This window comes from Lepidochelys kempii, chromosome 22, assembly GCF_965140265.1.
Source record: "Lepidochelys kempii isolate rLepKem1 chromosome 22, rLepKem1.hap2, whole genome shotgun sequence".
Lineage (NCBI taxonomy): Eukaryota > Metazoa > Chordata > Testudines > Cheloniidae > Lepidochelys > Lepidochelys kempii.
Genome location: NC_133277.1, coordinates 7247164 through 7261397, shown reverse-complemented (window position 1 = coordinate 7261397; position 14234 = coordinate 7247164). Strand labels below are relative to the sequence as shown.

At 50.2% G+C, this 14234-nt stretch overlaps 1 protein-coding gene across 6 annotated transcripts in view; it reads right to left on the bottom strand.

Moving 5' to 3' along the window:
• ST14 (ST14 transmembrane serine protease matriptase) overlaps positions 1-14234 on the bottom strand; it is an 88080-nt gene that overhangs the window by 13853 nt on the left and 59993 nt on the right. For all 6 annotated transcript variants that reach the window (XR_012155949.1, XM_073321182.1, XM_073321180.1 and 3 more), the window contains 11 exons: positions 13435-13672; positions 11520-11659; positions 11025-11122; positions 10066-10175; positions 8397-8527; positions 7235-7339; positions 4650-4757; positions 3210-3323; positions 2670-2795; positions 2006-2192; positions 235-509 (listed from right to left, as the gene is read on the bottom strand). Coding sequence is in view for 5 of the 6 variants with exons in the window: in XM_073321182.1 (XP_073177283.1) it covers positions 235-509; positions 2006-2192; positions 2670-2795; positions 3210-3323; positions 4650-4757; positions 7235-7339; positions 8397-8527; positions 10066-10175; positions 11025-11122; positions 11520-11659; positions 13435-13672 (1632 nt within the window). In the remaining variant the exon portion in view is untranslated. The remainder of the gene's footprint in view (positions 1-234; positions 510-2005; positions 2193-2669; positions 2796-3209; positions 3324-4649; positions 4758-7234; positions 7340-8396; positions 8528-10065; positions 10176-11024; positions 11123-11519; positions 11660-13434; positions 13673-14234) is intronic.

The following is a 14234-nucleotide window of genomic DNA, read 5'->3' as shown; positions in this document are numbered from 1 at the left end:
CACCCTCTCTCTCAGCTGCTGGAAACATGCCTTCATTCTCAGCACAGGGCCCCTCCAATGGCGGCCTATGGGTTAAATGAGTTTCCAATGAGGTGAGGAACTACCAAGACCTGCAGGTTCTCCCCCTCCCCACTTGAGCTACGCGCTGATCAGCCAAGTGGCATCCGGTGGACCCAGAGCAAATACAGGCATCCAGCCCCACCTCCCTCACCCCTTCCCAGGTGACCCCCTCACCTCCTTCCGAGGTGGCCCCCCACCCGGTCACCCAGATTTCCTTGCCAGCAGGGAAGTCATGGGTGGCATCGGGCAGGCAGATGGGCCGGACGGTGGCGGTGAATTTGACGGGACTCTGCAGCTCCAGCACAGCGATGTCGTAGTCGTAGGTGAAGTCATTGAATTGGGGGTTGGTGATGATGCGCTTGATGCTCCGCTCTTGCACCATCTTGTTAGTCCGGTCACTCTGGTCATGAAGCCCGAGAAAGGCCGTCCACAGTGTGGGGTCCGAGTACCTGCACAGAGACATGCCACAGGGTGACACGGGGCAAAACCAGAGACGGGTCTAGGGCTGGGATCGGACTGGGTAAAAGTTTTCCATCGAAATTTTTTTTTTTTTTTTTTGTAAAGAACAGAAAATTGGGTTTTCAACTAATCGCGTTTCCATAAAATGGAGTTTGCTTTCCACGGAAACGTCTGGTTTCTGGTCAAACAAACAAGTGCCTGAAAACTGAATTAGGAGTCTTTGGGCTATCCTGTCACGACGCCTCATGGGAGCGGTAGTTCAGGTACCTCATGGCCTCATTCTCTTCTATGGTTTGGGCTCCCCAAAAAGACTACATCTCCCATGATGCACTACAGTCACGGATTCCCATGATGCAATGACCTGCCCCCATTATGAGGGATGCAGAATGAGAGATGTAGACTTACCAGGTAACCCGGCCTAGACCGAATAGGAGCATAAGGAAGCCAGTCTACAACTCCCATGAAGCATCACTTCCCATTTTGATTTTTTCACCGAAATTGAACTTCTCCGGGGGGTGGGAAAAAGAGTGCCCATTTTCTGACCAGCTCCACAGAGCACCCAGGAGTCCCTCAGAGCTCCATTGTGGCTGCCGAGCTATTGGGTGGAACATGGAGCTTCCCTGCAAAGCCCCCTACCGGAATACGCACGGCACAATGCCACTACCATACGCTTTCATGGCATCTCATCCAAAAACCTCACACAGCTCTTCACAAGGGTGGGTATTATCCCCAATTCACAGATGGGCACAGAGAAATTAAGGGTCCCACCCACAGTCAGAATCAGGTGCAGAGCTGGAAATAGACCCCTGGTGTTCTGACTCCCAGTCCTTTGGCAGGACTAGATCATCCCTGAGTTGCTGCTTCCCAGACCACCAGAGCACCTACTGCAAACCACCTGGAAGGTGATCCCGAGATGCAGTTTAAACAGCTGTGACCAGCGAGGTGATGATAAACTCACACCCTTCCGTTTTTCTAAGCATGGCAGGTTCCCCCAGCAGTCCAATGGCAGAGCCACTGCTTGCCAAGAACTACTAGCCACAACAGGAGCCTGGAGAGGAGTTGAAATCCCATCCAACGAGCATGACCAGTGGCAGCACACCCATCATCCCCAGTCGATAGAGGTTGCCATCTGCTAACAGTGGGGTTAGACTCATTACTTGGACCAGGCCCAATACAGGATTCAAAGCATCCATTGAATTGTTAGGAGGGAAAGCAGCATCCCCTATGCATCAGAGTAAACTCCCCTTTGGAGAGAACATTCTCGGTTATTCCCTTATGGGCAGGGGGCAGCCTACGCATGTGTTGGTTATGCCTTCCTCTGAAGCAGCTGGTACTGGCCTCCATTAGTGAAAGGATACTAGGCCAGAGAGCCCATTGGTCTGATCTACTATAGCAATTCCTATCCTCCATGTGCATGTCTGACATGGCACCAAGTCTGCCCAACCCTAGAGAGCAGCAGAGACCCAATCCCACTGCACCCACCAACCTGATCTGCGACTCTTCTTGGAAGCAGTGTGCTGCTGACACCAGCCACTTGTTCGATATCAGCGAGGCCCCACAGACATGCCCTTGGCTTTTCACGTGCAGGCTGACCTGCCACGGCCACTCGCCCTCTTCCGAGTCCTGCCCGCCGACAATCCGGGTCTGCTTGCTGTAAGAGCGGATCCCACAGTCTGAGATGGGAGAGTGAGGGAAAGACCGGAGAAAAGAGACCACTCCTGTTAGTTACCTGCTGTCAATCTCATCAGACACCCTCTCTATCCTTGGGGAATCTATTTAACGGTGTTGTTGCTGCCTTGCTTTGGCAATCGATATTAGAGTTATCACTGCAGTGGGAAGAGAGTTTGCGAACTGCAGTGGCAGAGTCAGCAGTGTGTGAATAAGAGTGTTTGTGTAGGTCCTATGTAAACTTTTTAATATAAAAACAAAAATCAAACCATCACCTCAACTTCTTGATGACAGCCTGGCTATTCCCTAGCAAAACAAATCCATTCCAAAAAGCACATGTCTATTCAGGAGCCCAAACTATCCCGCCCCGCAACCTCCCTTTCCAACTCCATAAAACAATTAATTAAGAGGTCTCAGGATCTACGCCCTGACTCAGGGGAGTGCCAACCACCACACCAGCACTGAGAAGGAGCATCACCCACCACAGCTCTCCTCGTCCGAGTTATCATCACAGTCTTTCGTCCCATCGCACTCCGGGTTGGTCTTGCTCAAGCACAAGCTGTTGTGGCATTTGTAGGTGTAATCCTTGCAGGAGACGGACTTCACTACTGGCAGGCCGAAGGGAGAAGCATTAGCCCCAGGTGGCACCGTGCTGGGGAACCCCCCAGACACTAGCTCATGGGGAGGACGCTGAGGCCAGGAGGAATGTTGTCTGGGACAGCCCTTTAGGCTCCTTCCCAGGAGAAGGGCGTGGGGACCATATGAACCCCTTGGTGTTTCAGCTACATGGTTTTGCTGGTACATGCGGCACCAGTGACATGCAGCTCCAACGGGAATCGCACCCGTGTCCCAGTGTCGTGGCTTTTTGAGATCTCCCTCTTGTCACGTTGTCATGATCCCACAGATTTCCAGCAAACGGAAGCCCTGTTCGTGGCCCCTTGCTGGGGACCTGCAGGAGGCTCACGCGAGTCTCGCTAACAAGCATGCCGATTTCGAGACTCTCCTCCCCGGCCCGTCCTCACCTTTGCTGCAGGTGCCCTCGTCACTCCCGTCCCCACAGTCATCCTTGCTGTCACATTTCTGGGTTTCAGGGATGCATTTCCCGTTGCTGCACTTGAAGTGCTTATCTGGGCATTCTGGGAGAGAGAGGAAGCAGCCGCTGCTCAGAAATGGCAAAAAGGGCACGAAGTGCCATACACCCGGTTTTCAGCAACCCGCCCGAGGGAGGAGACAGACTGTGCTGTCAGGGATATAAAGGAGATTCCTTAGTGAGGCTGCAGGACGCAGACAGACCCTGTGGTTCTCTAGCTTAGACTAACGCCTCTTTAACCCCACACTCATGTTCTATTTCCCTTCTGTTTCTTTCTCCATCTCTTCCTAGGAATCTGCTCTTTTCTTTCTCCCCTTTTCCACAAAACATTTATGTTATTCCTAGGCTTGGCAGAATTCCCATTTTTATTGATTTATCATTTCCATGGGAAATATTGAGGTTTATTCTTAAGCTTTTTGTTGAGCTATTTATCAAATTAAACTTGCACAGGTGTGCAAAATCTACCCAATTTTTATTGATTTAAATGTTCAATGGCTGGAAACTGGGGCTGGGGTCAGGCAAGAATTATTGAAGGCCAGACTTTGAGATTCAGAAAGTTACAGCTTTGTTCCTCAGGTTTGGGTGTACGATGAAATTGACATTTACAAAAATCCAACCCTTCCAAGCCTAGTTATTCCTTACCCAGCCCCTTATATTACCCCCACTTTGTCCCAAATAGCCTGAATTTGGCAACTTTCCAGGTGCTCTACAAAAGACACCTGCTTTGAAAGGGTCTGGGTGAGGGTGCACTTCCTAGATCACACAGAAGGTTAGTAGCTAGCTGGCAGCAGAGTTCCTGCAGAACTGATTTTAATACAGCTGGCACTTAGTTTAATTGTATTTATTGCATGGATTAATTATGTTAGGGCCCCCAGAACATGGGATAGGAAATTTATTTTTAATCTAAATAAATTATAAAACTCTTGCTTTTCTGTGGGAAAAGTGAAAATATTAATCTAGCTCCAGTTACTCCAATTTTTATTTAATTTATTTATTTATTTAGCAGGCAAAGTTGATCCTCCCTCTCTTTGTTAAAACCAGTTCAAACTAAACACAAAGTCACCGCAATTGCAGCTAGAGTCAGATCCAGCTCTCACTTCACCAGTTCTAGCACACTTCCCACCAGTGTTTTTCACACATTGTCAGGTCTCGGTCCCTCCCGTTCTTTGTCTGCGGCACACATTAGTTTATTCTCCTGAGGGCTGTAATACTTTGGTCTAATGGTGGTTGTTGATTTCGTGGGTGGGGGTGTTAGTGGCCTAGACTATACAGGAGGTCAGCCCAGATGTTCTGGTGGCATCGTCTGGCCTTCGACACTGTGACTTAATGGCCAGGTCTCAGTGTGGGGTGAAGCAATGGTCGAGCCACTTACTGCACTGCAGTTCATCACTGTTGTCCCCGCAATCATTCACACCGTCACAGAGCCAGAAGCGTGGCTTGCACCAGCCGTTATTACACCTGAACTGCTCCTTGGTGCAATCTGGGGAAGGAAGGGGAGACGTTAGATGATGCACCGATGCCGTCGCTCACCTGTACGATAGACAACTACAAGCTGGTGAGGGGTTTCAGACAGTGACTTTTCAGCAGGTCCCTCTACCTTGGAGACATGCACAGAATACACTTTGGACGAGGCCCTGGGCGGAGTCCTTCCTGCATCTCCACCCCTGGGAGCTGAATGTGCTCAGCAGTCTCCCAGGCTGGGCCCCTTCCTGAGAAACAGAAGAGCCAGAACGACTGACTGTACTGGGAGAGCATTGGGGACACCAAGGAGGATCTTCAAAGCCACAAAGAACCTTTCAAATGCACCCTTAAGGAGGAGAAATGGGAGCCACTCTAACATCAAATGGGGACAGATGTTTAGTCCCTCAGAGCAAGTCTGACTCAACATCTGAGGCTGAGCATTTGGATGAGAAGGAACCTTCTGCAACAACTGGCCATTCCAGCTGGCCAGTCACTGGCCAGTTCAGCACTTGGCATCAGCCTCACACACACATGGTGCCCAGATACCACCGGGGATCAGTGCCCTGCAAATACCTGGGGGCCTGGCAACAGGCACAGACATATTTTGGTAGCCCGTTTGCAGTATCTTAATCTGAGCGGGTTACGACAAGCATGGCTGAGTGGCACCCTGGGAGCAGCTTTTTCAAGGCAGTTTGGGCATCCTCACCAGCCATACTGCATAAGCGTTTGGCCCAGTGCCTTCTGGGAAAAGCTGGGCAGCTACCCCATCATGCCTCAGCAGGGAACTGAGTGCCCAGCAAACGTGTGCACAGACTGATACCAGAAGCACATGGAGCAATGCACTCTGGGATGCACTGGAAGAGTGAGGAGGAAGCAACACCAGTCAAACCCATTACAAAAAGTCAATCATGTTCCAAGCTAGACAAGACTCAGCTGCCAATGGACAGGGCAGTAAACATGTTTTGAGCTGACTGTGTCACTAACTGGTCAAACTCAGTAGCACAGACAGAGCCCGATGCGTTTCTAGGATAAGGGAGCAAAGAACTGGAGAACAGATTTTTCACTCGAAAAGAGCCTAGGATTGAGTACACACCCAAGCACCCACTCATCGCCCCGGGGGGCAGTGAGCACCCACAGGCCGGGAGCACACCACTTGCATCCCAAGGGAGTTAAGTCCTGTCATTTAGTACAATGAGACCTGAGCCAGAGGCTCCATTCTCCTCTCATGGACTCTAGGCCATGGCTAATGACATTATCTGTGGGATTGTATATTAATCCAAGAGATAAAAATGAATCCACACACACACACACTCATGCTCTGCCCAGGAAGGAACTATAAACAGCACAGCAGTGCCCTGAGCATGACAGGTAATGAAATGCATGCAGGTACGCCAGCCCCCTGGGGCATGCAGGGGCCAGGTGGTTGGGACCACAAAGCAGCATCAGCAAGGATTAAACAGCAGAAACAATCTCCCAACAGGCAGTGGTCGGAGGAAGGTTAGTGAGTGAAAGTCACCTGGCATTGGCTCTTTGCAGGGAGATTAACAACAATAAGAATGAACCCTCCCGAACTATAAAGGGATTCCAGACTGATCAAGCCACTGATTGTTGCTTATCTACACCGGTCTGAAGGTTGGGGGAGGAAGCGGTTTCCACTAGAAGCTTAATGCTAGTTGGACTGGGGAGATCCCCAAGCCAGCAGGCTTTGGCTTTCCTCCGTGAAAAGGGGAAGACCAGTCTGACTCACAGTCAGATTCAGGTCTCAAACAAAAAGCCACAGCGCCAGAAGACCTGATCTTTGGGGAGACACACCCACACACACAGACACACACCCACACACCCCATGTCCCCTGTGTTCAAGGGGTTCGGATCAACTCAGTCAGCTGGGTGCTGGGATGAAGGCCGCTGCTCCATGGATTACAGCACCAAGGTCCATTTTCACTCCTGATGAATGACAGGAACAGCAGCAGCCCCGACGCCTTTGCGTCAGTTGCTACGCACATACAGAGCTGAAGCAGCCTGTGTAGAGCTGCAGTACAGCCGTCACCCAAAAGCTCGGCAGCCTGGTAGGATCTGTTCGTGGTGCACCCCACAGGTCATGCAGCTGGTTGCCAGAGCCACCGAGACAGCGTTGGACTTGTAACCCATGTCTAAATTCATCTCCAGCAAGACAGCAGCTCTGCAAGCTGCTGGAGGGGATTGCTGGGCCCAGCAATGAAGAAAGGACTTTCCCCACCGAGATCTCTCTCCCTAAGGGGTCATTCTTGTGGCTTAGGATGCACCGGTTCCAAGACACCCCAGTCTGGCTAACCTCCAGCCCTGCCGCTGGACTACCAAGAACTGCCTTCAGCCCCCAGCGCTGAGGCATTAACCCAACCTGTCCACTTAGGGGATCCCTGAGCAAGCCAGGAGTTCCCTCCCACTTGCTGGCATTCGGCAGAGACCTCTCCATCCCATAGCATGGCCCTGCAAAGAGACTCCAAAGGAAGGACTTACTGCAGGAGCGCTCGTCGCTAGCATCCGTGCAGTCCACCCAGCCGTCACAGCGCATGACTTTATCAATGCAGCGGCCAGTGTTGCAGGTGAACTTGCCAGGACAGGCTGCAAGCAACAAGGGAGAAAGAGAAAGGAGCAACATGCATTAGCCTGGCCAATAACCCATCAGCTCCTCTTGCATTCAGTTTCTGACGCGTCCATTCCTCTGAAAACACATGCAGCACTGAGGACACATCATCTGGACCAGCGTGGGTGAATGCTCTTCTGCAAGTGGAGTGGATTTTCCAGGGACCAGCTGCTTCCCGCACTGGGATGTTCCTAAACCCTGTTTGGCTAGTCTACCCTGTGCTTGCATCTCACCACGTCTGTTTCCACCCACTGGACACTTGGCATGAAGAAGCCAAAATGAGACATTATGTGAGAACAAACATGAGAGACAAGGTTCGAATGACAGACTGGATCCTGATCCAGACTTCACCAAAGCACAAGTGTATCTGTACCTCGTGGACTCAGTGAGTGAAGAGGACTGGACCAGAAGACCTCTCGAGGTCCTTTCCAGTCCTACACTTCTATGATTCTATGTCTCCCTCGAGTGCTGGGTCCAGTGACTACAACAATCTGCTACTTACTCCCAATGAAGAGGAGTTACTCTTTTCACTCAAATACCCTCGACGCCTAAGGTCTTGCAACCTGGGGTGGTCTCATTAAATTCGAGCTAGGATTTCCTTTGGCCCATTTTCAGTAACAAAATTCAGATTTGGCTCAGTACTTGCCCAGCATTTGGAGTGATCCAATTCAAAGTTCTGGCCCATCTTTAACAATAACCTACGCTTGCCACAAAATTGCACTAGGAAAAAAAAAGGGATATGCAAATAGATACATATTGAATTCCCAGGATTTTATCAGTCAACAATGAATGCATGCTACCCAACTTATAGGGCAACTACAGCAATAAGCCAAGTCCACAAGCAGGTGTCCTCCCCAAGATGTGATGGCCTACCTGGGCTATGCACATCTGTCACCACAACTCATTTCACTTATGACCCAAACCCTCCAGAGGTCAAAGGGCAGACCAATAACCCAGCTGCATCCCTCCTTCCTCAGCAGCTAAGAAAATAAACCAGGTCCCCTGAAAGTTCACAGCATCTGGGTTTCAACTTACGGTCACTGGAATCATAAGACATGAACTTTGCCAAGAAGCCAGTGTCTGTGTGCGACTGGTCTGAATGGAACCGGACAGTGATTTTGCTGGTATTACTTGCCACCACAAACTGGGAGCGCTCTCCACAGTACCTGGAAAGAGGACAGCACAGATTTAGGAACTGTTACCGTACGGAAGAGATGGTCCCTCCCTGACCAGTAGAAAAAGGCAATTTCCTCTCCATGTCTCTCACACGTCCATTGGCCTAGGACATCAGCAGGGTCTTCTCACTCCCATTCACTCTAAAAAAGGGCTGACCCCAGCATGGATTAGTGGGGTGGTCATGGCTCCATGCCAGGTGCCAGATTTAGATGCCTTGCCCCAAACTGCAGGGCTGCAAAGTTGAGACCTGGATTTCAATCGGGGTGCTTGGATCGGTGGTATGGGGGGGGCTGTTTGATATGGCCCATGCGAAATACAAGGGCCTGCAGAAAATCTTGTTGGTAGCTGGTGTGCTGCCCCTCACGCTGACCAGCAAAGTCACTGTGCTTCCTTGGCTGCCTGGATCCACCTGTTGTCTCTTGTTTTATACTCAGATTGTAAGCCCCTTGGGGCACTGACCGTCTCTTTGTTCTGTGTGCCAGGCACTGTACACACAATGGGGTCACCCAATTGGCTGTGAAATTTGGGTCTGGATTTAGATTCTGATCTCCCCCACATTTCCGAAAGGGTGGTTAGCCCTAGAGAACTGACCCAAGCACTCAACAAGATAGCTCATTTCTATTGAAACTTTTTAAATCATTAATTATTTTTGCAGGAGTTATTACACTTCAAAGCAGCAAGCAGGTGTTGCTTTCAATTCCATTGACAAATTAATGGAACACTAATGTAACCAAGTTGTCCTTGTAGTGTACATAGCTGATCTTGCTTACTGCACCTTTAAATTTCTACGAGTCTGCCACGGCATATTCGTTTCAGATGACTCACACACCAATCACTCCCCTTCTCCACTTGACTTTTGTGCTTCTCTTTTAGGACGATTACTGAGGTTGAAACCACAGCGCTGCTCGGTGCGAACAGAAAGAAGAACAGTCCTGTCTGGATTCCTAACCGGCATCTGACAGCGGTTAGCTTTGTAGACAGCATCTGATGTCGAAATCCAAGTAGAGTAACCCCCAGCTATAGCCACTCAGCAGCGATCCCCAGTGATGGGCAATGAGCCAGATGCTCACAGCAACAATAGTGTAATCCCACCATTCTCCATGGGACATAGGAACTGCCAGACTGGATCAGACACCTGGTCCAGCCAGTCCAGTATCCCATCTGACAGCAGCCAGTGCCAGGTGATTCAGAGGAAAGTGAGAGATAACCTGCCCCCACGAAGATCTCACCCTAATCCTCAATAGTTATTGGCTTAAACCCTGAAACATGAGGTTTTATATCCCTTCCAGTATCTGTTAGCATTTGCTATAGCAGCTCTGGGGATTCTTGTAAACGATATAAATGCCCAATCCCATTTGGAATCTTGAAAAATTCTTGGCCTCAATGATTCTGTGGCAGTGAGTTCCACAGCCTAATGACATGTTGTGTGAAAAAGTATTTCCTTTGATCAGTTTAATTTGCCACCATTTGTTTCACTGGCTGTCCCCAGCCTGTGTCTCTGCGTCACGTCACATTGCCCAGTACTTACTTTGTATTGCTGATCTCCACATAATCCTTGGTGCAGGAACTGACCGGGATGCCAGGTTCCAATATGTAGAACACATTGAAATGCACCTTCACGTTCTTTGTAGAGGGGACCTGAGAGGGGCGAGACAAGAGTCAGAGTCAGTGGGAAGGGAGTGAGAGGGGGGGGAACTGGTTTCTCTTCCTTCCTCCTTTGGCGATCAGAAAAGGGATGGGTATTTCAGGTATTTATGCAGAGCTTTTTCAAACCTGATTCACAACAGAGACCAGGCCAGTCAGAAAATCTACCACCTGTAGTTTACTCTGAACAGCTCCCATGGGTTACCAGGCAAGCCGTAGCTTCAGTCCTAGCCGCATCGGGCCAGGTGTTGCTACAGGAGTTACCCATCACCCAGCTGACCTGATCAGTTTCAGAGGAACGATGTGAATGGTCAGGGAAAAGCCTCATGACACCCCTGGAGTCATTCAGAACAAGGACTGAACAAAGCAAGGTAGGGGATGTTGACAGAGGGGAGAAACCAACACAGAAATGGACAAATCCAGACAAGCCAGGGCCCATCATCTCCAGCATCCCATCCCCCATGGTGGCCAGTAGCAAACGCTTCTGAGGAAAGTGCAAGAACCAACACCAGTGGAATAACCTGCCCACGGCAAAAGTTTCTTCCTACCCCATCAATCAGAGGCTGGATTGTTCCCCCAAGTCCCTTACGTCCTGTGTAAAGCCATAGCTGATGCTATTATTTACATACAACACTGAGGGGGATGAAAGTCAATGGGAGCTAGGCACCTAAAAAAAACCAAAACTATCCTCACCCCCATTCCTTGTGGGAATCCTGTTCATCTCTTGGCCTTGGCGATCACCTGCCGAACTCACTGCCATGACTTTAACAATGGGCTAAGCTGACCCCACCTCCCGCTTCTATCAATCCACACTAGGCAGAAGGGTCCGTCCTGTGCTCTCACCTCTATGTTCCAGACACAATCCATGTCGGGCGGATAGTGGGCCGGGTAGAAAGGGGTGGTGAAGGTTCCACTTTCTCCTTTCAAAGTCTTGCTGCAGGCTAGAAGACAAGCAGGAAAAGGAAATCAAGATGCCAGGGCTTCCAAAAGCAGCGATCGGCTATTACCCGAGGCAGAAACAGACACAGGCAGAGCAGCCTTTAAATGAGGTTAAGCCAATCTCTGGAGATACCGGCTCTACTCCAAGGTATGGCTAGAACCCAGGAGACCAATTACATGGTCTTCCCAGCTAATCCAACTTAATTCCTTCCCCCTTCTCCTTAGGGGGCATCATTAAAGAAGACAAGAGCATTGTGGGTAAGAAAAGAGCTTCTGAGAGCCAGGAAGAGACCTGATTCTAAGGGGCTCCTGTGCAATTGGCATCATCACCACAAGCATCTGGCTTCTCCCTTCCCCCACCTCCACAAGAGAGAGGCTTTCCCGAGCCCCCTAACTTACTTTTAGGCTTCGGGAGCTGGAAGAACTCCGCCTTGAAGCCAGGGTTCCGCCCCTCAGCGTTGGTGATCAGCGTCACCAGCATGACGTTCTGGGAGGACAGGAAGGTCAGGTTGTAGGACGGAGGGTAACTGCCACACAGACTGGGAGGAGAAAAGCACAGAGAGCACCACACAATGGAATGGAGCAGAGACAGGGGCTCAGTCGCTGCGTTAAGCCCTCTTCACTGCTCGGCATTCCCCTTCCCCACCACGAACAGAGTCCCAACCGCGCCCCAGAAAAAACAAATCCCAGATTTAAAGGGACACTATCAGCTCACTCTTGTAATAATATCCAGTTCGCATTAGACCTCACAGTGCTTTACAAAGGAGGGCTGGATCATAATCCCCACTTTACAGCTGGGGAAACTGAGGCACGGAGCAGGGGCGAGGGGGAGTGACTTGCCCAAGGTCACCTAGCTGGCCAGTAGCAGAGCCAGGAACAGAACTCAGCTCTCTTGAGTCCCAGTCCACTCGGCCATGCTGAGCTATGGGACCCTGTTACTGGGGGCTGCAGAGTGGGCTTTTCCTCCTAGTTGCTAAACTGCATGACAAGAAATGCAAGATTTTCTTTTGTGAGCAATTGTCGTTGCCAGAGGGATTGTATGCGGTCAGGAACAGGCAGCCTGGCATCTAGGATGCGCATGACACTTGGAGCAGGTTTCCCAGCGGTGAAGAAGTCGTCCATGGAAGCCTGTCTCTCCCACCAAAGTTGGACCGACAAAAGCTATTACCTCCACCACCTTGTCTCTCGAATACCCTGGGACCCACAAAGCTATACCAACACTGCATAGATTTTGTGTGTATTGCAGCAGCCCGGAGACCCAAATCACAGGCCAGGACCCCACTGTGTCAGGTGCTGTACAAACAAAACGGAAGCCCCTGTCCTGAGAAACTCGCAATCTAAGTCAGTCGAGGAAATGGGGGTTTTTCTTTCGGTTCAACTTTTTCACAGTTGGCGCCGTATCTCGAGAGCTGTTTTAAGTGAACATTTCTTTGCCTGGGCTGCCAACACGTTACGGTTATTAAAATGGATTTACAAAAGAATCACAACAACTGTCCATTCATTGTATTACCCTCCTCGTGGACAAAAACAAATCAGTGAGGGCAGCTTCACTTGCAGAGGCTTATGGCGATAATATTCACGTTGGCTCACTCTGCAATGAGAAAGCTCGGCAGGCAAAAAAACAAACTGCTTCCACTGGAATATGCATTAAAAAGAAATATTTCTATCAGCTTGGGACCATCATTGTTCTGTGTTCGTACAGTGCCGGCCATGACCAGGGCGCCTAGGTGCCACCACAACACAATAAGTGAATTATTAATTATATATTAATCATCTTAATCCTCCCAGGAAGGAGGCTTCAAATGACCTATTTATTCAAGAGCTCTCTCCCCATCTTGGTTTCCTCCTTGCAATCCCTTTGCTCACACCCCCTGCTGCTCTCATGCTGGTCTTGCATTTATTCATTCTTGCTCTGTTCAGTTAGTATTTGGTCCGACCCCGGTTAAGTCTTGAGTTCAGTATCACCCCACTGATTTATCAGATTACTTCTATTGTGACAGCAGCCCCATCGTGCTGGATGCCACACAGACACACAGGAAGATAGTCCCTGCCCTAAAGGGCTTGCATCCCACTCACTTTCCTTCGGAGGCTAATTCCACAGTCTAGCAGCTCTGGCTGTCGGACAATTCCCTTGTTATTCAGCACAAGATTCCTGTGACTCAGCATAATCCATTACTCCTAACTATACCTCTCGCTCTGCCCAAGACAGCTCCTCTCACTCCTTGGTGTTTGACACCGTTCAGAACAGGCCCCGCATTCTTTCCCTGCCCCCATATCTCCCCACAGAAGGAGGTAGCCCAGAAAAGTCACTCACTTCACAAGTTCGTGGGGTTCCACGGGGCTCAGGGAGTTGTAGACCCTGATGATGTCGCTCCCTTCGCTGCAGAGCTCCACATCGAACGTCTTGAAGGTCAGGCTGATGATGGAGTCGACGTCGGCCCTCAGGACCCACGTGCAATGAGCATTGTTCGGGTACGGGCTGTTGGGAAAGCCCGGTGTAGCGAAGCTGGTGATCTCACCTTCCTCGGCATGAAGGGCAAAACTGCAGCTATCTGCGGAGAGGAGGGGGACAGGGGAGATGGTCCGGATGTCAGTAAAGGCATCACAGAAGGGAAACCAGATAGATGTCACAAGCAGGTAGTTCTTGGTTTAAATCGCAAGAGATGAGAAGCACCGAGGTCCAACACCACCACTGTATCTGGCCCCCAGTAATCCCAAGGTGTGGGCTAAGAGGCCAGGAAGCTCCGATGACTTGGTTTTCTGAGTGCAGCTTTAAATTTCTAAAAACTCTCCCTGCCTGCAGAGTCCAACAGGGGATTTAGTCCTTAGTCTCTCTGCTGACTGTTACAGAGGAAACGTAGGCGCTATGCTCTCTCAGGGAGACCTGACCTTTGTTCTTTCTTGTTATTGTTTTCCTTTAGCTAAAAAGGAAAGTTGCACTATCTATGGAAAAACCTGCCACTTGGGATAGGCCCACCTGATCCTACTGGAGGATCCCGAGGTCAGGCCCAGTGAGGGGTCACGTATTCGGAATCACGGGCATCCCGAGGCTTCTCCTGCCCGCGAATGAAAACCCTCCCAGCAAATACAACAGTTTCCTACAGCCCAACGTAG